We start from the raw sequence: 27,206 nt of genomic DNA, 5'->3' as shown, positions 1-27,206 counted from the left end.
GGACAGTGCACTCTTCTTGCAACATACAAGGGACAAACAAAACTTGTATCATTTAACGTTCTTCGTTCTTCTACTGCAGTGAACTTGTTTGGTTTAGATTTATTTCAATTGTTTAACATGTCTATAGTAAATCAGCCTTCAGTAATTTTCCTTTTGTTGTCCGGATGTCTTCCACGACGTCCTCTGCCACCATCCAAGCATTGTCTGCTATCTTTTGCGTTGAAGGTCTTCCGCAGACTATTGTTTCCGACAATGGCCCGCAATTCATGTCCGCAGAATTTCAGTCATTCTGCCAGGCCAATGGTATTCAACATCTGACATCCGCGCCGTTTTCGCCTCAGTCAAACGGTGCCGCTGAACGATTGGTCCGGACTTTCAAGTCACAGATGTTGAAGTTGAAAGAGTCGCATTCTCGGGAGGACGCGTTGTTGCTCTTTTTGTCTTCGTATCGCTCTCAGCCTCGAGATGGTCGCTCGCCGGCTGAGTTGCTCCACGGTCGTCCTCATCGAACCTTGATGTCTTTGCTGCATCCGCCGCATCAGGTTCCTGTGCAGCGGCAGACTTCTGCTTTTGCTCCAGGCGACGTTGTATTCTATCGCAACTATCGAGGTTCACGGCGTTGGCTCGCAGGGCGCATTCTTCGCTGCCTCGGCCGCGCGATGTATTTGGTTTTGGGGGCCTCTGGTGAGGTGCGTCGGCATCTCAATCAGCGGCGCCTCTGTCGTCGCACGGGTTCTGCCGCTCCCCGTCTGCTTTCAGCGACGGTGCCGTCCGGTCAGCGCCCTGGGGACCCATCTACTGGCTCGCCTCATCCCCAGGTGTTACCGACGATGCCTTCCATTTTGTCCAATGGCGACGCGCCGCCGCAGCCGCCGCCGCCGCCGCCTGTTCTCCAGCCGGCGCCGCCCGCAGTGGACGCTTCGCTGCAGCCGCCAAGCGCCTCGCTGCAGCCGCCACGCGCCTCCCTGGGTCACGCGCCGCCGATCGCTTCCCGTGGCCAGCCGTCCTCCGCCATGGAACTCTTGCCCGCTCCGGACCACATGGCGTCTTCGCGCGTCGGGTACCCCGACGCAATGGAGGTCGACCCTTCGGCCCCTCCAGTCTATTTACGGGCGCATACACCGCATGTTGACGTGCACCCTGGACTAGGTTTTCAGGCGTTTCCTAGCTCCCCTCGGACCGAATGGCCGGGTGCGGGTGGCGCAGCCTCGCCTGTTGTTAGGCTCCCCACCTCATCGCATACGCCAACATGGGGTCCTCCCCACGGCGGGCGGAAGCCTTATCAAACGACCGTTCGCCGATTTGCGGGGGAGGAATGTGGTGTCACCGCCAGACACCACAGTTGCTAGGTGGTAGCTTTAAATCGGCCGCGGTCCATTTAGTACATGTCGGACCCGCGTGTCGCCACTGTCAGGGATCGCAGACCGAGCGCCACCACAAGGCAGGTCTCGAGTGACGGACTAGCACTCGCCCCAGTTGTACGGACGACTTTGCTAGCGACTACACGGACGAAGCATAGCTCATTAGCCGAGCAGATAGTTAGAATAGCCTTCAGCTAAGTCAATGGCTACGACCTAGCAAGGCGCCATTAGTAACATTGCATGTATCTAAAGAGTCTCACTTGTATCGCCACAATCTCCAGATGTACCAAAACGATGGATTAAAGTTAAGTATTCCAGAAGCTACGTACTTTTCTTTATAGCATTCATAACGTATCCTGTTTCAGACCTCACTCACCCTGCTTTGGCTTAGCGCGTGCCTTTCGGCTTCCTCTCATTGTGTCTAGGCTGTCTTGTCTAGACACAATACTTCCACTGTGGATCAAGAGGAGGATGCTGCTAGAGGACCGGAAACTCGTCAAGCGGCTGTGGGAGCGAGTGGTTCGGCAGAGAGTGCTCTCCCGGCGGCCGCATCTTGCCTGCCATCTACGACTGACCGGCTCTCACACTACGTTGCACGGAGATCGCTGGCGCGAAAAGCGGGCACAGACTCACCGGTGCACGCACGTGACCAGAAAAATCGTACACACTCACTCGACCGCTTGGCGACCGGCGGGCGCCTCTATCGCCGAGATGGAGTCGCAACAATCATCGTAGCCGCCTGGAAGAAGCAGCCAGCCGCCGACGCGCAGAGGGAAACGCCTGCCCTGCTCGCAGCCTAGCGAAAGACATCTGCCTTGTGGGTTGCCGTGGAGCCAGGAGTAGCGACCTGAGAAGCGGCAGCGGCCACCGAGTAAGCAGGAAACCCTGCCACGCCCGCAACGGTGCAGAACACGCCTGCCTCGTGGGTTGACGCAAAACAAGAAGCAGCGACGCTTGACGCTGCAACTGCACTGGCGTACCAGAAGGAAACATTCCATTAGAACGCGCCACAAGTGGGGCGGATGGAAACCATGCAACCATCACGGAAACATCGAGCTGTTGTAAGGTGGTCATGGCACTTGGTCTTTGTATGTTATCGATGTGCACACCGGAGAGAGGGCAAGTTACGTTACGGTTAAACAATCTCTGGTCTTGTCGTGGCACAGTGTTTGCCTCTGCGCAGTCTGATTCATTCTTAGTTGATGTGTGGTAGGTGTTGACTTGTGATTGTATCTGTTAGATAAGGAATATGGTAAAGAACAGCATGCATGAGTATGATGTGTACATTGAAAGATGAAAGGAATATATATTTTGAATAATATTATTATTTTTGAAGACAAGAAGTTTGAGGTAAAGCTGCAGCATTGCGCGGCTAGGAGTGATTATTGTCAGCTACTTAACTTGCTGAGAGCTGAGAGGAAGAGCACCCCACTTCCCTGAGCCATGACCTAGCGTATTAATTGATTAAGCTGCTTGATTTTTATAGAAATTCTCTGTTAACATTGAATCCTTTTTAAATCATTATTTACTTTGTTAAGCATAGTATTGTTCAGACCAATGATATGTATGATGATAACACGAAGTTTTACTCTGTCCATTTGAATATATACTTCATTCTAAAATCGTTGACCTGGCATATTATTTCATGGAAACAGTTACTCTCCCCACCCCACTGTTTCTCATTATGCATTACCATATGCAACAGTTTGAATATGTATTTAGAAACAGATATAGAGCTTAGCCGCTGCCTGCTAACTGTCTGCTGTTATGCTTTCGAGAAATCTGTAACAATGTCGTCAAGACGCGAGTTAATTTGAAATTTTGACTAGGGCCAGATAACTGTTTTACTAGCGATGCGCATTTAATATAAAGACAGTTTGCATTCAGATCAGTTACAGTTCAGTTAAAACTAGCTTCTGTTCAGTCAATGGTTAGCATACGAGCGTAAGTTGGATAACAGTTTGTGAATACACAGTTTTGGTAATACGTAGGTTTTATAAAGTGGGAGGCGAAGTAGGGTTAGATTTCAGGTAAAAACAAATATAGTGGGCAGGTTACACTGTTTCCGGCGAGGAAGACACTGCACCACAGGCCGCCAGTACCAAGTCGCTGCCAAAGAAGAAGGTGGGGACGCAAGCGGCTGTACCCATTCCAAGCCTGGAGAAGGAATTTATTGTCCCAAGCAGGAAGCACAAAAAAATGGTTCAAATGGCTCTGAGCACTATGGGACTTAACTTCTGAGGTCATCAGTCCCCTAGAACTTAGAACTACTTAAACCTAACTTACCTTAGGACATACCACACATCCATGCCCGAGGCACGATTCGAACCTGCGACCGTAGCGGTCGCGCAGCTCCAGACTGTAGCGCCTAGAACCGCTCGGCCACTCCAGCCGGCAGGAACCACACTGACGGGGCAAAGTAATCCAGTTGTTGCAACCACTGCAGGAGGAAAACTCATTCAATGCCATCCCTGAGTCGGCTGGATTGAGTGGCGCTGAGCCGTCACGGGGGAGGAAACCTTCTCCCCTCCACCATTCGTCGTCCTATGTACGGGTGGTACATTCAAGGATTTCTCGCAATTGAATGCAGAGATCGTGTCAGCAACAGTCGCTGTTGGCAGAAACGACCGTCTCAAGGTACAGAATCAGCATCGAAGACCACAAAAAACTCATGAAGCTGATCGAGAATGAGGGGCTCCACTGCCTCACACATATCGCGGACCCCCTCAAAGTCCTCAAGGCCGGCATCCGCCACCTTCCTATGAAGATGGGACCGAGTCAGATCAAAGGAGAACTGGAGGCGCTGGGCTACCGTGTCCAACGTGCCTGATGATGTCGCCCAGGACTCACAGGGACAAGCCTCTGATCTATGTCATTTTGATAATCGCAAGATTTTCGAATTACAGAGTATCGGCCACATACCGGTAACTGTCGAGCCACTCCGTGCAAAGCGAAGGCGGGCAACGTATTACTCGTGCCAGGGTCTCGACCACGTTGCACAGTGCTGTTTCATGCGGCCCTGCTGCGTTAAATACCCGGGCCCGCACTAGAGCAAGGAGTGAACTCTGAAGAGAGAAGACACGGCACAGTGCTGCAACTGTAGAGAGCCACTTGTGGCGAGCTATAGGGGCTGCAAGGCGTTCAGGAAGCGAAGCAACTATCAGCGAGGAAGGACAGCACCGTTAAACAAGGTGCAGCCAGGTATCAGTTTCGTGGATGCCATCAGGGGGCCCCTCCCACCCCCTCTCCTTTCCAGACAGCACTAAGAGAGACCAACACATCAAGATCCAGGAACAGTCAGCTGATAAAGCCGCAGTACCAACCGCTCCATAAGCAGCGACCAGAGGGCGCGGATGGCGCGCAGACTGTGCTCCTCCCCACATCGCACCGCGGCCCACCTAACGTGCCGCACAACAGCGAGCAGCTACCATCCAGTCAAAGCGCACTGCCCCAACCACAGAGGACGTCCCCATGACTGCCCCTGCACCGAGAGAAGACCCCACACCGGAGAACTCCGATCGCTTCTGCAATCGCTGAATGAACTCCTGCAGCCGCTGCCTGTCCTGCTGACAGCAGTCACTGCGACCCTCCAGGCCAGCGCTGTTGCCACGAAGAACCACCACGGATAATCGACGCATCCACGAACTCACAGTTGGCGGCCTTAACGCAATCAGGGTAAATTCGTGTGATCGAACGGCCCCAGTATTGTGACACCGTTTTGCTGGGCGGCCCGCAGGAGGCGACGACCGCTGACAATTGTGAGGTGGGAGTTCCACTGCGTGTGCTTTGCGTTAAAATAAACCGCAATGAAATGACTCTCGCTCATTGCCAGCACTGTGTCAATGAGGACAGAGATCGGAGTACGTCCACCAATTAATTTAGGATGAAGGTTGAAACTGCTACCCAGAGATGAAAAGGTTGATACGGAAAAGAAATTCGTGGCTGGCCTCATCAAATCAGTCAGAAGACTGAAAAAAGTAGTGTTTCTTGACAGCCTCATAACTTTCAAACGAAATATACTACCAAGAAAATAAACCACGATTCTGCCGAAAGTCATTTTTAACATACAGACATGTATTGATCAGGAAGAACATTATAATCACCGACTTACTATCGATATAAACCCATTTAGGTGATAGCAGCCTCAGCTGGCGAGGAATGACCGCTAGTCAGACACGCGCACCGTTCATGTAGTATAAGTGGGCGTGCTGTCCGTGTGTAACGTGGGGGAGGGGCGCGATCTGTCTGAGTTTGACTCAGGGCAGATTGTGAGGGCCAGCCGACTCGGCTCGAGCATTTCAGTAACTCCAAAACCTGTCGGGTGTTCGAGGAATGCTGTGGTGAGTGTCTTCAACACGTGGTGAAACCAAGGTGAAACCACGTCCAGACGTCGCGGGGTTGGGTGGCCACCCCTCGTTGTAGACGTCAGACGTTGTAGACTGGGCAGATGGAAATTATTCCCTGATGTTTTAATAGATGTCCTAACACCTGTCCGTTCTTCTTACAGTGTTCCTATATGTTTCTTTCCTCACAGATTCTGCGGAGAACCTCCTCATTTCTTACCTTATCAGTCCACGTAATTTTCAAAGTTCTTCTGTAGCACCACATCTAAAATACTTCTGTTCTCTTCTGTTCCGGTTTTCCCACAGTCCATGTTTCACTACAATACAATACTATGCTCCAGACAGTCTTATATCCAATAAACTAGAGAGCTGTATGAGATCTGTGGGCGGGAACCCTTGTTGAATCTAAAAGTAACGTGCAACGTTGGACCATTATGAAGAGCGTGTAGTTTGCCAGTATAATAATGTTGGTATTAATATGGTGTCGCTTGTAATCCTAAGACAGTTTTAGCAGTGCATTTGATACACAATAGCACAGTTTGCGTAACATCAAAGATAACTTAGAAACTTTGCATATACTATCAAAAGAACGGGTCCTTACATTTTGGAAGAGTTAAAAATTATGAAGTGCAAGTTGCAACATCCGAACAAATTGACTTAAATGTAAAGGGATGCTCAGCAACTATTTACAATGTCTGCAGCGGTGTCCACTATAGTAAAAAAAAAATGGTTCAAATGGCTCTGAGCACAATGGGACTTAACTGCTGTGGTCATCAGTCCCTAGAACTTAGAACTACTTAAACCTAACTAACCTAAGGACACCACACACATCCATGCCCGAAGCAGGATTCGAACCCGCGACCGTAGCGGTCACGCGGTTCCAGACTGAAGCGCCTAGAACCGCACGGCCACCACGGCCAGCCCACTATAGTAGGTTGTCGCATTTGGTCATCTTCGCGTAAGTTTTATCTGTAGCATCTCGTCCCGTGAACTTGGAGGTTGTGTGTCGTGTCGACTGGGAGGTGTCGCAGAATGTTTTCAGAGCTAGGGTAAATGTTCCTATTAATTGGTTTGTACGGAATATACTGTTCCTTAGCTATATACCTAATGTGTAGCTTTGCAACTATGTACATATTCACTATTTTTTCTCGTGTTTACTTGTCACGCTAAATTCTCCGTCACTGTAAAATTTGTGCAGCATCATTATGTAGGTTACTTCATACATTGTGTTGCACTATCTGCATCCTTCGTCTTGAATTCTTAATATGAGGTACTCTGTACTTTCAAATATCTTGCACTGTTTTGTTTAACTTGTGATATGTCACTCTGGTCTCTTTTATGGTTTGTGCTATTGTTTTATTATTTTCATTTCTCGACAATTCCATTAAACATGTTTTCTTCATTTTTAATTCTTGACAGTTGAATTATACGTTGTGTGTTTCGCTTTTATTGTTTACCTTATACTAGGTCCATCTCATTTAATGCCATTCATACAGGGTGTGGATTTAGCGTTATTACTAGCGCCTGGCGTTTGGGAGAATACGTGGGGTTGCGGCCGTGTTGTAGCTATGATTCCTTCGATTGTCCCTCTCGCCCTCGGGATTAGTTCTGGTGGCGGCCATTCTATGACATATACTGTATGTATATTGATGCGTCTCATTGCGATTCTTGCAGCAGTCTGTTGATTGGTCTTGCTGGACGTCTATGACATGCGGCGGCCTGGCCGTTTTTGCGATGAGCTACTTTTGAGGCTCGAAAATTGGCATCCTACGGCATTTATGCCTTCATTTAACTTTATTAAGCCTATACCACATGTATGGCCGTTCACAGTTGGTTCGTAGGTCACAGTAGTCTGGCAATGAGTTTTTATTTGCTGATTCATTCCTGTTTTTTTTCTGGTTAGGTCCCATTTACCCAGAGTGGTACTTGTTGATTCAAAAAATCTTTTCGTGCCCCCCTCCCCCCCCCCCCACACACACACACGAGATCTCGCAAGCTATTTGATAAATTTGATGGATGTGTATCGCGACCTTGAAATTTTACACGTGCCCAAAGGCGTTTTACTTCAACTAGTGAGAAAAGCTCTTCGATCGTAAATTGTATGTCGTGGCTTCAGTTCCAGGGACGTGATAATTTTTAATAATCTTAATCGAAATAAAAGTGGTCTTTATTTTTGTCTGTGTAATCTAATTTTAAATATTATTTACTATTTCGTTTCATTAATTATCGTATCGAGTTTTTTATTTTACTCTTTTTCTTCCCTTTATTCTTTTTTGTTTGAAATCTTAGATTATGTCATTATAATTGTGGTATTTTTATTAATCTATGGTAATATTGAAATTTTTACAAAATTACTAGTGCATCGATTAAACAGAGCAGTCGAAACAAACTATTTGCACTTGAAAGCTTCTTATCTATTTACACTCGTATTCATAAGTGTCAAGCTGGTGTCTGAGAAATACGTAAAACTTATTTTCTTATATAAATCTCGGCGCGGAAGAATACATAGCGTAATTTTTACATCAGGTTTATTTTTATGATGAACAGAGTACAGCCGTTACATAAAACAATTCGTCTGCGACAAAGCAATTCGTTTTCAGTGAACTTTACATACGCCATCTGACTGCAAAATAAAACAACTCAGTTTAAAACGTTGGCCCTGAATATTGCTAATCTTTATCTTTAGTCTTGCAAATAATCACTATAAAAGAAATGTTACTGTAATTACACAGTAAATGAACATAAAAATTAATGCATCTGACTTTCTGATAAAACTGCTTGAAAATTCGCAGATAGCACTTAACTGAAATCTTTTACTGGTATTAAGCCTCTAATGTGATACTGATATTATTTTCGCAGATAAACTGGGTCAGTCACTGTGCTTTACAGTGAACAGGAACTTTGATAGTAAGTGAATTTTTTGGCGTACTTCTCGCACGGAACTCTCATCTGCTCTGCAACTTGTTGCAATTAGGAATAATGATGTGACCGTCAAAAATCAAATTTTATTTGCCGTACTTCCAATGTGCAATGCAAGACAGTATCTTACCAATTTTCATAAATGCTTCTCAGTACACAACTCGTGAAGTTCAATGCGAGTGTGTAAACAGATCCATGAAAATGAATGAACATGTTGAACTAATCTTAACGACTGATAAATGAGAAGAAAGATACAAGTTTAACTGCGCTTCATTAAGCCATAAAAGAAATACAACTTTTCATAAAGTTTCACCTACACAAGTTAGCAAAATATTTCTTAATAACTCTCCTATAATAACTCTTTTATAAGACAGGACCGTATGCTTTATTACAAAATGAGAAACTACACAGCTTCAAATATAAAAAAAACCTAGATTACCTTCAAAGTTGGCTTATATCATTCTTGCATTAATATAATCTCAGTTGCTCAAAATCTTTCCTCGAATCATATTATTACGAAATCCATTCTTAAACAATGCTGTCTCCACTACACAGCATCCTTTTTAAACCAACTCTCCAACACACTCTACTACTGTTACTCTCTGACTTATTCTGTCAAAACAAAATTAGGCTCTCAGTCCAACATCTCCGATCTCAAACAGTGTTACAAAGAATATGACTATATCGGTAATACAAGGGTAGAGTACATTTATCAAATTCCCAACTTCATTCACATTTTTGGCCAAAACTTCCTGAAAATCGTCATGACAAATAGGACAGCTTCCTATCAAAGTCTGTAACAGTTATACTAAGTCTTTTCCAGAGAGGTACATGGGGACAAAAGAAATGCATAAACTTCCGTGGGGTGCTGGGCGCTGCAGGGTGGGAAGGGGTAAGCAGGGATGAAAGTGTGTGTTTTGTGAGGATCATCTGCTGTGGTAGAAACGTCACACGGAAATTTGAGACGAAGCTGGGCTAACAATGTACGTTTCGTGACTATTATTGATTATTGAGTAAGAGGAGGCCTTTAACCGTGAATTTAAACACATTGTAAAAGTATAAATGTGAAAATATTGTGGGTCTGAGAGGGGGTTATAGACTAGGGGTAAGGGAAAGGAATTAAATGCATGATAAAACTTACAAAGGCATGATGTAAAAATTTATATAGTCATTTTTTCCCAATGTGTCTCTGGTTTTGTCAATTGAAACAATTGTATGATTTGATTATTTCCTTCTCCTTTGGTTTTTGTCTGTACGCTAATTGGTCTTCTTTTTTGTCATATGACAATGTAGTAATGTTGATGAAATATTTTTGAACCAATGTGTTCAAGTGTAGGTTCTCTAGCATATCTGTTTATTAATGTTTCTCTATGTGATAAATGGAATTTCAGTTACTTTTTGTGATTGTGTAGAAATTGAACGACGTATTCTCCTAGCCAATGTGGAATAGTTCAGATGTATGACATGTTACTTCATAAAAAAAAGAAAAAATTGGTTTGATTGTGGCATATGCATAAAATTTTATATGTTTTACGTCTACATATTCTACATTCCTTTTGCAGTTGCCTTTACTCCTAAAAATTGTGTTTCTTTTGTATTAATTTATTTGAATGTGTATTTTCGTCAGATATCGCTTGACTTATTTTAATTTCATGGATTGCTCTGTAACTTGTATTTTATATGCTTACATTTTTGACTGGATTGTAAAGTATTGTATATTCTTACATTCATCAATCCCGTTATTCTGTTACTTGTATATTTTATTTTATTGGTGTTTTTATGTGCTGTCAATCAAGTGTAGAACTGTTAATACTTCAGTTGTGTAATCTGATTACCACAGAAGTACGCGATGGCACCTTCAAGACTGTGATCTTTGACTTGGAGGTGCTTCGACTTGTATTGCTGTACATCACATTTATCCTTTTGTCAGTGTGCCGTCATATTTTAATCTTATGATAACTTTTGATTTTTATTGGCAATTGTGGTTCCCAGTGGTAACTTATGTCAAAGCATGTATGACATGTGATACATCTGTGATTATTTTTGTGAGTATTTCGATCGATTTAACGTTTCCTCCTGTTTTTTATTATTTCGTTTGAGATTGTCACACTGTCCACTTTTGTATGTTGTACAGCTGCCGTTGATGATAGTTTGGAACAGAAAACGGTAGGAGAATAAATAACATTATCACAGACAGCACAATGTTATGCATTTTGCAAAATTTGTACGTGCTGTTGACCATCACCCAAGCAAGAAATACTGACAGTAAACTGAGTTACACAGTGTCAGGAGGACCATTGGGTGAAGCACGTAGTACAGATACTGCACGTATGGCAGACGATTTGCCTGTGCTTCAGGAAGCATGTTTTCAAGGTCATGAATCTGCCTCTGAAACTGACGGTTGCAAATACTGATTTATATGCAAGGCCTAAATTTAGTCGCCAACCACAGTCCATAGGAAATGTTTTTCTCCTCAGGAAATATGTTTACTAACTTAAGTTGACATTGCTGATTTCCCATAGATTTTTCAACTTTTTCAACACAGATTTTGTGCTCCTGATTCATTGGTAAGGATATTGACCACTCCATAACCAATGACAGACATAGAAATACATGGTGTCCATAATCAAAGTGCCAGTTTAAACCCGCTATACAAAGAACCACAGCTCAGAATGTTTGAACAACATGTCACTCAGATGGTGGGAAACTTCATAGAAAAAAAATTACGAAAATGTGACGAGTAGATGACGCTGTGAGCACCAGTGTGTGCATTCCAACAGACGCGTTGCACACGGCTGTTCCTTAGTTTGCGTCAGGGACGCCCAACATGACTCTTTCCATGAAGGATCGGGCGCTACTGTTCCGGGTACGCACTCAAGGGTAAGGAAAAAGGCATTGGTTCGATGTCTGCTTGAGACAGGTTCTTTTGGTGTGCATTATGGCAAATGGAGGATAGCAGGAGAGATCGAGAGGTGTTGTGCAGACATGAAGTTCACATGCCTGCGAGCACATTGCATAAAGTCATATGAAACATCCAGCATTACAGGCTATTTTTGTATTACTAATTTATAAACACCGTTCAGAGTCATCTCCATGATTCGACATTTGAAACACAGAATATCCATACAAAATCACCCATTTTCAGAAGTTGCTTCTTGCTGACCTGCCAGCAAGACAGCCTTCATTCCCAAATTCTTCCTCGCATGGAAGTTAAAAATGTGTTGCCGTGTAACATTCTGTGCCCAGACGAAGCCAGTTTCTATCAACAATGATACGTCAATATGCAGAATTGCAGAATATGAACAATGGAAAATTTGCATGCACGTCAACCGGTACCACTTCATTCTTTAAAAGTGAGTGTGTGGTGCCGGTCGACGACATAGTTTATTGTAGGGCCTACTTTTTGAGGCAAAGAGTCCTACAGGTCCTGTTACCTGCATCATCATTGATAAACGCTATGAGAGCCTTTTACACTCAAGGGTGCTCCAATCTTTCAAAAGCGTGGATGTGTGGGTCGGATAATTTTTATGCAATATGGCGCCCCTTCGCACACTGTACAGTCAGTGAAGCAGCTACTGCAGAGGCATTTCGGAAATGCTAGAATTATCAGCCATCATTCCCTACAGCCTGTCCGCCCAGATCACCTGATCTTAATCCGTGTCACTTCAGGCATTGGGATTATCTGAAAGATGATGTGTTCGGTGCTGCAATTACGAACGTAGTTGAACTGAAGGTACGCACTAGACAACACATTCTGAACGTAACCCTCCAGACAATCGACTCTATTGTGGAATAGGCTGTTACTTGATTTCAACTTGAGGCAGAAAACGGTAAACAGCATATTGAACGTGTCTTGCGCCAGTCTCACTACAATGAGAAATCAATGTCATTTTGATTTTTATGTGGCTTTTGACCCCAAAAAAATTAATGACCGATATCATTTTGCTTTTTATGCGTTTTGTGCCCAAGAACATTTAAAGACAGACGTCATTTTGCTTTTTGTGCAGTATCAACATTATACTGTTCAGATTTGACGTCATTCTGAGCAGTGGTTCTCCTTCTACAGCGTTTTGAAATTGGAACTTTTATTATGGACACACTGTAACAGGCTGAGTGCACCCCGTCACAGTCCTCCCATCGAAGATATCCCTGGTATACTGGAAATCAAACCTGGGACCTCCACATGGTAATTAGCTGCACTGACCACTCAGTTATGGAGACAGACCAAAAGAGTAATTACTGACATTTATTTTATTATTACATTGGATAAAGCTTTTTTCTTGTTATTTCATAGCACCACTGTCGCTGTGGGTGGGGTGGTGGGATGGTGGGGGGGGGGGGGGGGGGAGAGAGACTGCCAGCAGTACGGGCAACGTGCTCTTCAGCCAACTGAGAGTGAAAACTAATTAGATGAAAAAGAAACAGGAGACAAATAGGGGAGATATTAACACTCAATTTAACACTTTTTCTAGGGGAAAAATAAAATGGCAATTTTTAGATGTATGAGACATACGACCTCTTGCACTGGTAATTAAAAACAGTAATAATATCAGTGACTGTCGGGACAGAAGAAACGGTGGTGTAGAGGGGAGAATTGGTGACGCTAATAACTGCTGAGAAAAGGAGTGGTGGTGAAAGAAACGCAGATGGGAAGGAAATGAGGGGTAAGAAAATGTGGGATGGGGAGGGGGAGGAAGCCGTAATGAGATGGAATGGGCTGGGTAGACCTGTGGCTGGTAGGATCGGTAAATGTTGACGTGGAGTTCATGATCTGGTTGGGGGAGTTGGCTGAGTTTCTTTGGGAGACTACATGGAGTGTGTGTAGGTACAGGGGTAGTGAAATGTGCCGTTGAAGGCGCGGCAGTATATGCGGATTTGAAAGTAGAGTGGAAACAGTAAGATTATTGGAGTCGAGTTTGCCCCATGGAGTAGATTCTTCGGTGGTGTTCAGTGTGAGTGAGAATAGGCGGGAATTTGATAAGTTCCTAAACGAACCTTTTGAGAAAGGGTAAACGGATGCGCAAAGCGTCGCAGAGTGCATGGCCATTTTAGGCTCTGGAGCGACTGGAACTTGAGAGGGGCGGGTATTCATGCAACATTTCCACAGAAAAAGAAGGAATGCATCAGGGATTTGTATGTGTGAAAGGTAGTTGAGAGAGATAAAAGGATTTGTCACTTATAAGATTAAACTCAAAGCAGTTGAAAATGTATTTACAAAAAAATGTTCAAATGTGTGTGAAATCTTATGGGACTTAACTGCTAAGGTCATTCGTCCCTAAGCTTACACACTACTTAACCTAAATTATCCTTAGGACAAACAAACACACCCATGCCCGAGGGAGGACTCGAACCTCCACCGGGACCTGCCGGCCGGAGTGGCCGAGCGGTTAAAGGCGCTACAGTCTGGAACCGCACGACCGCTACGGTCGCAGGTTCGAATCCTGCCTCGGACATGGATGTGTGTGATGTCCTTAGGTCAGTTAGGTTTAAGTAGTTCTAAGTTCTAGGGGACTTATGACCACAGCAGCTGAGTCCCATAGTGCTCAGAGCCATTTGAACCATTTTCCGCCGGGACCAGCCGCACAGTCCATGACTTCAGCGCCCCTGACCGCTCGGTTAATCTCGCGCGGCATGCATTTACAAAGTCCACATCATGGCATTAAAAGAAACACGCATCACGAATGATTCTGAAATTACTTCTTGTAATACGTGTACGAGGGACGTTCCACAAGTAATGCAACACATTTTTTCCCAGCCAATATCAATTTAAAAACGCGGAATTTGTTGTGGGACATCGTGGAATATTCCCGCTGCAGTCCCAATAGTTTCATGAAGTCCCGATAGGTGGCGATGCTATAAGTAGCCTATGAAATGGCGTCTCTAGCGGAGGTGTGTTCCAAGCAGAGAGCTGTCACTGAGTTTCCTTTAGCGGAAAACCCAGAGCAGATATTTATAGGCGCTTGCAGAATGTCTGCGGGGACCTGACAGTGAACAAAAGCACGTTGAGTCACTGGACGAGGCTGGAGAAGACGTCTATCATCATCGCAACAAGGTCTCGCAGACCTGTCTAATCTCCCATGTGCCAGCTGGCTGCACACAGCTGCGACTTGTCCAACGTTGCAACGTGCGGAAACTCATTCGAGGTGATCGACGGATCAGAAACACCTCGCTGAACAACTGGACACATCTGTTCGTAATGCTGACACACTCGTACATCAGTTGCGGTACTCAAACGTGTTTACCCACTGGGTTCCTCACCCCTAGCAGAAGACCATAAAGAGCGAGAAGGACCATCTGTGCGGAATTGCTTTGTGCATTACGAAGCTGATCATGACAAGTTTTTGTCGAACACGTTCACAGACGATGAAACATGGGTTTACCACTTCGAACCAGAGACAAAACGGCAATGTATGGAGCAGCGCCACACCGCCTCCCCTCCAATGAAAACGTTAAAAGCTGCACCCTCGTCTGGTAAAGATGCGACAGTCTTCTGGGGCTCTGAATGGGTTATTCTGCTTGATGTTTTCCCTCAAAGTGCAATGATCAGCTCTGAAGTAAACTGTGATACCTTCAGGAAACTGAAGAAACGACTTCAGCGTGTTCATCGCCACAAACATGCAAACCAACTTCTGCCTCTCCATGATAATGCAAGGGCTCACACAAGTCTGCGCATCTGAGAACAGCTCACAAAACTTCATTGGGCTGTTCTTCCTCATCCACTCTACATGCCGGGTCTCTCACCTTTCAACTTCCATCTTCCATCTGTTTGGATCAATGAAGGATGTATTCTGCGGGATGCAGTACGTGGACGGTGCAGCAAGAGGTTCGCTCCAACGTCGACCAGCAGAGTAGTACCACCCAGGCATACTGGCCAGCTCCAGTAAAGTTTGTAAGGCTGTCGCACTGAGCGGAGGTTACGTTCAAAAAGAGGGTTTTGTAGCCAAAAGAGTGGAAAATAATATAGTGTGTTGAAGCCCTGGATAAAACCAACCTGCTTTAAGAATAAATGCTGTTGCATTATTTATTGAAAGTCCCTGATAGGTGATTGTTTTCTTTCCATGTGTTATGATAAAAGAAACTTGAAATTTTCGTTAAACTGTTTATACTTAAACAATATTATGAAAAGTATAGTTGCTACTCACCATATAGTGGAGGTGATGTGTCACAGATAAGCACAACAAAAATATTGTCACAAGATAAGCTTTTGGCCAACAAGGCCTTTATCAAAAATAGACCACACACACACACACACACACACACACACACGCACGCACACACACATGCGCACACAGACACTCAAGCAAACACAAATAGCATACACATGACCACAGTCTCTGGCAGCTGAAGCCAGACTACAAGCAGCAGCAGCACATGATGGGAAAGGCAACTGGGTAGGGGCAAGGAGGTGGCTGGGGCAGGGAAAGGGAGGGGTAGAGGGATAGCAGGGTAGGGGTGGAGGATGGTGACATGCTGCTGGGGAGCGTACAGGGACGAGGTGGAGAGAGGGTAGGGAAGCTAGGTGCAGTCGGGAGGTTAGACGGAGGGTGGGGGAGAGAGGGAAGGTAGCAGAACAGGATAGAAGTAAAAAGACTGGGTGCAGTGATGGAATAGAGGGGTGAGTGCAGGAATGGGAACAGGGTATGGGCTAGATGGATGAGGACAATGACTAATGATGGTTCAGGTCTGGAGGGTTACAGGAACATAGGATATATTGCAGGGAGAGTTCCCACCTGTGCAGTTCAGGAAAGCTGCTGTTGTTGGGAAGGATCCATATGGCACAGACTGTGAAACAGTCATTGAAATGAAGAATGTCTTGTTGGGTAGCATGCTCAGCAACAGGGTGGTTATATTGTTTCTTGGTCACAGTTTGTTGGTGGCCATTCATGTGGACAGACAGCCTGCTGGTTGCCATTCTCACATAGAATGCAGACAGTGGTTGCTGCTTAGCTTGTAGATCACTTGGCTGGTTGCACCTTTAATGGGACATGTGATGTTTTTGACTAGACTGGGGTAAGTGGTGGTGGAAGGACATATGGGACTAGATTTATTACTGGGATATACTCATAAGGTAAGGGGTTTGGAGTGGGGGTTGTGTAGGGATGGATGAGCATACTGTGTAGGTTTAGTAGATGTAGAATACCACTGTGGGAGGGGTGGGAAGGATATTGGGCAGGACATTCCTGGGTAGTACCGAGTTATGAGGGGAATACTCTATGGCAAGACTATGAGATTTTTGAGGTGGTGGGTGACTGGAAAGATAACGCAAGGGACATTTGTTTTTGTAGATGGCTGGGAGGATAACTACAGTCTGTAAAGGTTTCAGTGAGACCCTTAGTATATTTTGAGAGGGACCACTCATTACTGCAGATGTGATGGTCATTTGTGGCTAGGCTGTATGGAAGGAATTTCTTGGGATGGAATGGTGGTAGCTTTCGAAGTTGAGGTATTGCTGGTGGTTAGTAGGTTTGATGTGAACAGGGGTACTGATGTGACCATATTTGAGGTGGAGGTCAATATCTAGGAAGTGTGGTTGTTGGGTTGAGTAGGACCAGGTGAAGCAAATAGGGAGAAGGTGTTGACAGTCTGGAGAAATGTGGACAGGGTGTCCTCATCCTTGGTCCAGATCACAAAGATGTGATCACTGAATCTCAACCAAGTGAGGGGTTTAGGATTGTGGGTGTTAAGGAAGGATTCATCTAGATGGCCCATGAATAGGTTGGCATCGGATGGTAGCTATAAACCAGATTTGGTAGAAGTAATCACAGGTGAGGCTATAGTTGGTCACGGCGTCTGGGAAGGAGGTTGTTGATTTGGAATCCATCTGGAGTTGGGAAAGGTAGTGTTCAATAGCGGTAAGGCCATGGGTATTAGGGATGTTAATGTAAAGAGGGATGGCATCAATAGTAACGATTGCCACTCAGGGTATCCACGCAGTCTGATGCACTTTGCCACAGTTCACATGGCTTTCCCCTTCAGATGTTGGAGTCCTCCCTTGAGCATGGGTGTGTGTGTTGTCCTTAGTGTAAGTTAGCTTAAGTCAGATTAAGTAATGTGTAAGCCTAGGGACTGATGACCTCAGCAGTTTGGTTCCATAAGAACTTACCACAAATTCCAATTTCTAGTGACGAGCAGGGAACTGTGCGGTAAAGGAACAGGAACTGTGGAGAGTCGAAGGAGGAAATGGTTGGTATTTTTTATACAGGAGGGTAGGCTGAAAGCGTTGGCCTACAATAGCCGATATCCTCTCTGTGGGGCACAGTAACTGGCCACAATGGAGCATCCTGGGTGGTGGTTTGAGGACTTTAGGAAGCATCTAGAAGGTAGGAGTGAAGCGAGTGGTAGGGATGAGGAGAAATATGGTTTCTGGAGCGAGGTTTTTGGATGAGCCTAAGAATTTGAGGAAAGACTGGAGATACTGCTGGATTTCTGAAATAGGGTCATTGTAACAAAGTTTGTAGGTGGAAGTATCTGACATCTGTCGGCGTCCTTCTGCTATTGCGATTCAAAAATTATGCTTAAAATTCGGTTAAATCCTGGTACTGGTCCTGTAGGCATACCAACATTTGAGTCCTATGAGATATACTTGGAGACACGTGTGCTTTTACATGTTGTTAGGACGCTGTCTCCTTGCGGGTTACGCTACACATGTGACTGTAAAGCTTTGCTGATCAGCATAACAAAAAGGCAAAGGGCTGGTGAACTCTGTACGTATGAGGAAGTGATACTCCGAACAGCTAGTTCACTTCACACTTTGCTGCAGATGATTCCCGACACTTGTCAACTCATTTTGTGTTATCTACGAAGACTGATGAAGGTAGGAATATATCAAAATATTTTTGTTCTATCATATCAACCATAGTCCAACATTTATGGTTCAAAATGGTTCAAATGGCTGTGAGCGCTATGGGACTTAACATCTGAGGTCATCAGTCCCTTAGAACTTAGAACTACTAAAACCTAACTGACCTAAGGACATCACACACATCAATGCCCGAGGCAGGATTCGAACCTGCGATCGTAGCGGTCGCGCTTAGAAAATTTATGTTAATAATACATTTGACAAGGAATTATTAGCAAATCATGAACGGTGTGTATGCAATAAGTTTGCTTTTTCCTACTCATAACTATTTTTGACTGAACTAATGGGTGTGTGAAATGTAGCTATGACAGGTTTCTCAATTGAGACTGATAATGCACCAATAGAACCTCAGCTATTTCCTAGAGGAGAAGTAAGAGTTTGTATCTCTACCCAGAAAGTGTGTCGTTTATCATGTTCTGGAAGTTAAGAACCACAGAAGTTTGCAGTTGTTGCAGTTTCTCTGTGGCGTACTTTACCAGAATGTCAAGTGGAAGTTTTGATTGTTCCACAGGTGATACTGAAATGGAGATAAGTTAGTCCATTCATTGGCTTTTTTTCTTTACTTGGCTTTCATTACTTGTTTGTGGCCGTTTTAAAGCTCTTAAATTGTATGAGCATGGATGGTTATTGACAATGCTCGCCTGATGGTCGTCAAATAGGTCGACACACCGAAAAAATAAAATACCACCGATAATATTGCTATCGTTATTAACATATAACGTTCTTGTTAGGCAGCTGCTTCTGTGAATGTATCGAACCACTCGAGATCCAACAGCTCAAGCGGTATCTCGTCGAGCCAAAACCTAGGAAACTCTGATGAACTGGTGTATCTTGGCGCAGCAGAAGATTTACTACATACCAACTACCCGAGCCTCGTTTTTGACTTTCTGGAAATCTTACAGGAATAACCAGGAAACACCAGCCCATTTATTTCCCCATACATTTGGCCTCAACCAAACTTTCATTGTCATTGACTTCCAAAAGTTAATACCAGAGGTACTTTCACATGATTTGACACATTTGGGCGAGAGAAGTTGGTGAAGGATCATGGCCTACCCTGTCGCAAGCGATAGATATACGTTGTGAAACAAATATATTGAAGTGAAATAACTGAATTTATGGGGATGAAATCAAACAATATTGAGTCGCATGAAATGATAAGAGTTAAAATCGTCTTAAAAGCCAACTGTTGAAGCTACTGCCAGAAAAATGGCTGCAGTGCGTACGACGAAAGTTGTAGGAGAAATTAATAAATGCTTCGAATGAGCATTTACAACATAAGTAAGATATGTGTTTACTATGGTGATAATTATAACACAGCGCATACTGGTTAGTAGTCACAATCCTCTAGTTTGGAAGTAAGTCACAAGTCCGAAATTTCATCTCTTTATTTTGATGTTGTGATAGGAAGTCATATCCACACAAATTTCAGTGCCAAGATGGCTTTATTCCAGAAGCCTTTGTTTCCAGACACATGCAGTCAATGTTAGAACGGAATGTAAAAAAAGAAACAATAAAAAGAATGAAATCGCATAACAAATGTTTAGCGTTTTATTTTATCTGAGTAAATGTTCGATTTTTAATTAATTTATGTACCTGGATATAAAATAAAGACATCACGTCTACATTCTGCAGTGCACATTAGTCTTATTACAGTAATTCGTCTCCTAAACAAGCTTCAGCACTAAAATATCTATTCGTTGGAGATCATTTTTACACTCTGTGCATCGAGACACAGCAGAAGTTGGTAAATGGGAAGATTATCAAATCAGGCTACTACAAAGTAGACGGATCTCGTAGATAAGTATTTGTTCAAAAATGTTCAAATGTATGTGAAATGTTATGGGACTTAACTGCTAAGGTCATCAGTCCCTAAGCTTATACACTACTTAATCTAAATTATCCTAAGGACAAACACACACACACACCCATGCCCGAGGGAGGACTCGAACCTCCGCCGGGACCAGCCGCACAGTCCATGACTGCAGCGCCCTAGACCGCTCGGCTAATCCCGCGTGGCTAAGTATTCGTAGCCACACACAAAAAAAAACATTGTACCCATAGTCTGTATTTAAACACAACTTTCGCATCAACAAAATTTCACGCTCTAGCTACTTACAATTCCTCTATTAATAACCAACAAGGTAGAGATTGCCTGATGAGCTTGAAATATTTCATGGATCAAATATCAAATCATGCTCATTGTGTTTCAGATTTCAAAACTACCTTAAAGAAATACGTCACTTCACCCCATTTTCTGAGACAGCCATGACGACATTCTTTTCATTACCATGAATATGCGCAAGTATTGTTAAAACAGTTTTTTCGTACACTTGCAAAACGAAAGACTCATCTTAAACTTCATGACCAAAATTGCCTCATGCATTGTTTTGTATTTCGGTCTAACCATATAGACCACACATCAGTTCATCACTGAACCTAATGGTTTATTCCGAAATTCATCTGGGACAGCTGTTGTGAAAATGTAGGTGCCACCGAATCATGACATCAGCTACTAATTCAATTCTTGATAGCCTCATGAACGATGCACAGCAAGAAATGAAATGAAATCCATATTTCAAGCCACATGCATTCTCAGTTAACATACCTACCAAAAGAATTTGTGAGGTGTGATACTTGGCATAAAATTAGGACACTGTGAATTAAATGAGAGGTTTACTGTGAAAATGCATTGAACTACAAATTGTTTGGCAATGACATGCTCTCAGAATAGAGCAACTGTAGTTATAGCAATTTTTGTTAAGGGTGCTTGGTCTCAACATGATTGGATCGTTTCACCAAACATTGAAAGACGAGTGACAGCATGATTCAGAGACATGTGGCGTCTCCATTCCATCAGCATAGAACAGTGTGAGTTGTAAGTTGTCGATGTCTGTGTGCAGGAATCAGCCTGTGTCGTTATCAACTTGGAGGTGCTGCGTAAGGTAGTGACATCGACAAGGAGGACAGATGTCATGATGATGGCCTGGAGTGACTGGGCCGGTACATTGTCTGTCTTGTAGGGCCAGACTCGTGCATCGCCTGTCTCGTGGAGTCGGGTTGGTACATCGTCTGCCTCGTGGAGCTGGCTGGTACGTCATCTGCATCGTGGAGTTGGGCTAGAATGTCTGCTACCTGGAGTGGCCCTGTACGTCGTTTACCTCTTGGAGTAAGGCTGGTACATTGTCTGCCTTGTTGGGTAAGGCCAGTATGTCAGCCGGCCGAAGTGACCGTGCGGTTAAAGGCGCTGCAGTCTGGAACCGCAAGACCGCTACGGTCGCAGGTTCGAATCCTGCCTCGGGCATGGATGTTTGTGATGTCCTTAGGTTAGTTAGGTTTAACTAGTTCTAAGTTCTAGGGGACTAATGACCTCAGCAGTTGAGTCCCATAGTGCTCAGAGCCATTTGAACCATTTTGAACCAGTATGTCATCTGCCTTGTGTAGACGGGCCTGTACGTCGTTTGCCTCGTGAAGTCGGGCCTGTACGTCGTCTGCCTCGTGAAGTCCGGCCTATACGTCGTCTTCCTCGTGGGGTTGGGCTGGTATGTGTCTGCCATGTGGAGTCGGGCCTGTACGTCGTCTGCCTCGTGGAGTTGGGCTGGTATCTACATCTACATGACTACTCTGCAATTCACATTTAAGTGCTTGGCAAAGGGTTCATCGAACCACAATCATACTATCTCTCTACCATTCCACTCCCGAACAGCGCGCGGGAAAAACGAATACCTAAATCTTTCTGTTCGAGCTCTGATCTCTCTTATTTTAGTTTGATGATCATTCCTACCTATGTAGGTTGGGTTCAACAAAATATTTTCGCATTCAGAAGAGAAAGTTGGCGACTGAAATTTCGTAAATAGATCTCGCCGCGACGAAAAACGTCTTTGCTTTAATGACTTCCATCCCAACTCGCGTATCATATCTGCCACACTCTCTCCCCTATTACGTGATAATACAAAACGAGCTGCCCTTTTTTGCACCCTTTCGATATCCTCCGTCAGTCCCACCTGGTAAGGATCCCATACCGCGCAGCAATATTCTAACAGAGGACGAACGAGTGTAGTGTAAACTGTCTCTTTAGTGGACTTGTTGCATCTTCTAAGTGTCCTGCCAATCAAACGCAACCTTTGGCTCGCCTTCCCCACAATATTATCTATGTGGTCTTTCCAACTGAAGTTGTTCGTGATTTTAACACCCAGGTACTTAGTTGAACTGACAGCCTTGAGAATTGTACTATTTATCGAGTAATCGAATTCTAACGGATTACTTTTGGAATTCATATGGATCACCTCACACTTTTCGTTATTTAGCGTCAATTGCCACCTGCCACACCATACAGCAATCTTTTCTAAATCGCTTTGCAACTGATACTGGTCTTCGGATGACCTTACTAGACGATAAATTACAGCATCATCTGCGAACAACCTAAGAGAACTGCTCAGATTGTCACCCAGGTCATTTATATAGATCAGGAACAGCAGAGGTCCCAGGACGGTTCCCTGGGGAACACCTGATATCACTTCAGTTTTACTCGATGATTTGCCGTCTATTACTACGAGCTGCGACCTTCCTGACAGGAAATCACGAATCCAGTCGCACAACTGAGACGATACTCCATAGGTCCGCAGCTTGATTAGAAGTCGCTTGTGAGGAACGGTGTCAAAAGCCTTCCGGAAATCTAGAAATACGGAATCAACTTGAGATCCCCTGTCGATAGCGACCATTACTTCGTGCGAATTCGAGGTGATTCATAATGTTTGAATACAGTATATGCTCCAAAGCCCTACTGAAAACCGACGTCAATGATATAGGTCTGTAGTTCGATGGATTACTCCTACAACCCTTCTTAAACACTGGTGCGACCTGCGCAATTTTCCAATCTGTAGGTACAGATCTATCGGTGAGCGAGCGGTTGTATATGATTGCTAAGTAGGGAGCAATTGCATCAGCGTAATCTGAAAGGAACCTAATCGGTACACAATCTGGACCTGAAGACTTGCCCGTATCAAGCGATTTGAGTTGCTTCGCAACCCCTAAGGTATCTACTTCCAAGAAACCCATGCTAGCAGCTGTTCGTGTTTCAAATTCTGGAATATTCCATTCGTCTTCCCTGGTGAAGGAATTTCGGAAAACTGCGTTCAATAACTCCGCTTTAGCGGCACAGTCGTCGGTAACGGCACCATCGGCACTGCGCAGCGAAGGTATTGACTGCGTCTTGTCGCTTGTGTACTTTACATACGACCAGAATTTCTTCGGATTTTCTACAAAATTTCGAGACAATGTTTCGTTGTGGAACCTATTAAAGGCATCTCGCATTGAAGTCCGTGCCAAATTTCGCGCGTCTGTAAATTTTAGCCAATCTTCGGGATTTCGCGTTCTTCTGAACTTCGCATGCTTTTTCCGTTGCCTCTGCAACAGCGTTCGGACCTGTTTTGTGTACCATGGAGGATCAGTTCCATCTCTTACCAATTTATGAGGTATGAATCTCTCAATTGCTGTTGCTACTATATCTTTGAATTTGAGCCACATCTCGTCTACATTTGCATAGTCAGATCGGAAGGAATGGAGATTGTCTCTTAGGAAGGCTTCTAGTGACACTTTATCCGCCTTTTTAAATAAAATTATTTTGCGTTTGTTTCTGGTGGATTTGGAAGAAACGGTATTGAGCCTAGCTACAACGACCTTGTGATCACTAATCCCTGTATCAGTCATGATGCTCTCTATCAGCTCTGGATTGTTTGTGGCTAAGAGGTCAAGTGTATTTTCGCAACCATTTACAATTCGCGTGGTTTCGCGGACTAACTGCTCGAAATAATTTTCGGAGAAAGCATTTAGGACAATCTCGGAAGATGTTTTCTGCCTACCACCGATTTTGAACAAGTATTTATGCCAACACATCGAGGGAAGGTTGAAGTCCCCACCAACTATAACCGTATGAGTGGGGTTTTTATTTGTTACGGGACTCAAATTTTCTCTGAACTGTTCAGCAACTATATCATCGGAGTCTGGAGGTCGGTAGAAGGAGCCAATTATTAACTTAGTTCGGCTGTTAAGTATAACCTCCACCCATACCAATTCGCACGGAGTATCTACTTCGTCTTCACTACAAGATAAACCACTACTGGCAGATACAAACACTCCACCACCAATTCTGCCTGATCTATCTTTCTTGAACACCGTCTGAGACTTCGTAAAAATTTCTGCAGAACTTATTTCAGGCTTTAGCCAGCTTTCTGTACCTATAACGATTTCAGCTTCTGTGCTTTCTATTTGTTGTATAGCTAGAGAAGGCCGAAATGCACGCGTTAAACTCAAGCAGGCGGGCGTGAGGTCTGAAACAGGATACGGAATGAATGCTATAAAGAAAAGTACGTAGCTGCTGGAATACTTAACTTTAATCCATCATTTGAATACATTGTTCTTGACGGTACGTTATCAAGAATATAAACTGTAATGGCGCCTTGCTAGGTCGTAGCAATTGACTTAGCTGAAGGCTATGCTAACTATCGTCTCGGCGATTGAGAGCGTAATTCTCAGTGAACCTTTCCTAGCAACGTCGGCTGTACAACTGGGGCGAGTGCCAGGACGTCTCTCTAGACCTGCCGTGTGGCGGCGCTCGGTCTGCAATTACTGACAGTGGCGACACGCGGGTCCGACATGTACTAATGGACCGCGGCCGATTTAAAAGCTACCACCTAGCAAGTGTGGTGTCTGGCGGTGACACCACACTATTAGCGCTTGAAGCGCAATTTACAACTACAATTCCGACTGTTCCTTGATCCAAGCACGTCCTGTATTTGCCATGCACCCTTTGAGATTGCAACCCACCCCGTACTTTCCTGAGACCTTCTAACCTAAAAAAAACGCCCAGTCCACGCCACACAGCCTCCGCTACCCGTGTAGCCGCCAGCTGAGTGTAGTGAACTCATGACCTATTCAGCGGAACCCGAAACCCCACCACCCTATGGCGTAAGTCAAGGAATCTGCAGCCAACACGGTCGCAAAACCGTCTGAGTCTCTGATACAGACCCTCCACCCGGCTCCGCACCAAAGGTCCGCAGTCGGTTGTGTCAGTGATGCTGCAGATGGTGAGCTCTGTCTTCATCTCGTAAGCAAGACCGGCAGCCTTCACCAAATCAGATAGCCACTGGAATCCAGAGAGAATTTCCTCAGATCCAAAGTGACACACGTCATTAGTGCCGACATGTGCCACCACCTGCAGTTGGCTGCACCATGTGCTCTTCATGGCATCCGGAAGGACCCTTTCCACATCAGGAATGACTCCTTCCGGAATGCACACGGAGTGCACACTGGATTTCTTCCCCTCCTTAGCCGCCGTATCCCTAAGGGGCCCCATTACGCGACTTACATTGAAGCTCCAAACTACCAATAAGCCCACCCTCTGTGATTGCCCGGACCTAGAAGGCTGAGAATCATCGTCTGAAACAGGGCAGGCAGCTGCATCTGGCTCAGCCAGAGACAGTGCCTGAAACCTGTTTGTCAGACGCACCGGGGAGGTGTTCTGATCAGCCTCTGGGGACGTCTTTCACTGCCTGCCACGCCTTGGAACGACCTCCCTATCAACCACAGGCGAGGGCTCAGTCCCACTGCGGGCAGCAACCGGGGGAACCACAGCGGCGGACCGATCTGGGGACAGACGGGACGAGGTTGACATCTCCGTGATACCCAAGTCCGGCTCCCCACAGTGGTGCCCATTGGCAACAGCCTCAAGCTGCGCGACCGAAGTCAGCGCCGCTTGCAGCTGTAAGCGAAGGGATGCCAACTCAGCCCTCATCCGAACACAGTAATCACAGTCCCTGTTCATTCTAATCGATGTTGAACAACAGTTACTGAAACACGAGTCCGTGCCTAGATAACGCAACTGAAACACGTAAAGAATGAGTTAACTAACCTGTACAAATGCCTAACGACTGCGCTACAATCTGCCTGAATTTACGATTACAGTAATTAAAACTCGAAATTACACCTCCTATACGAAACTCACACGGAATTTAAGTAAGAATCTACGTAGTAAACACTAAAGCGCAATGCTGCAACTCTCAAATACTATAATACGCCCGAAATTTATGAATTAAACATTGCAAGTACCCAAAAACACGCAAAGAAATAAAGAATTAAACTATGTAACAAATAAGTAAGCTAGGGGTATACGACTTGCTGCTGCAGCTGCTTATCCAACGGCGGCAGGGAGCCCACCTTGGTGGTCTACCTTGTGGAGTCAGGCCTGTACGTCGTCTGCCTCGTGGGGTTGGGCTGGTATGTGTCTGCGTTGTGGAGTCGGGCCTGTACGTCGTCTGTCTCGTGGAGTTGGGCTGGTATGTGGTCTACCTTGTGGAGTCAGGCCTGTACGTCGTCTGCCTCGTGGAGTTGGGCTGGTATGTGGTCTGCCTTCTGGAGTCGGGCCTGTACGTCGTCTGCCTCGTGGGGTTGGGCTGGTATGTGACTGCCATGTGGAGTCTGCCTCATGGAGTTGGGCTGGTATGTGGTCTACCTTGTAAAGTCAGGCCTGTACGTCGTCTGCCTCGTGGGGTTGGGCTGGTATGTGTCTGCGTTGTGGAGTCGGGCCTGTACGTCGTCTGCCTCGTGGAGTTGGGCTGGTATGTGGTCTACCGTGTGGAGTCAGGCCTGTACGTCGTCTGCCTCGTGGGGTTGGGCTGGTATGTGTCTGCATTGTGGAGTCGGGCCTGTACGTCGTCTGCCTCGTGG

At 45.1% G+C, this 27,206-nt stretch overlaps 1 protein-coding gene across 1 annotated transcript in view; it reads right to left on the bottom strand.

The window, feature by feature from the left end:
* The window catches only part of LOC124795995 (salivary glue protein Sgs-3-like), a 153,435-nt gene extending 126,485 nt beyond the window's left edge, over positions 1-26,950 (bottom strand). The window contains exon 1 of the mRNA XM_047260077.1: positions 26,829-26,950. Within this exon, the coding sequence (XP_047116033.1) occupies positions 26,829-26,950 (122 nt within the window). The remainder of the gene's footprint in view (positions 1-26,828) is intronic.
* Positions 26,951-27,206: the final 256 nt, after the last annotated feature.

This window comes from Schistocerca piceifrons, chromosome 4, assembly GCF_021461385.2.
Source record: "Schistocerca piceifrons isolate TAMUIC-IGC-003096 chromosome 4, iqSchPice1.1, whole genome shotgun sequence".
NCBI lineage: Eukaryota > Metazoa > Arthropoda > Insecta > Orthoptera > Acrididae > Schistocerca > Schistocerca piceifrons.
The sequence above is the reverse complement of the archived record's forward strand: the minus strand, read 5'-3'. Positions and strand labels throughout refer to the sequence as shown.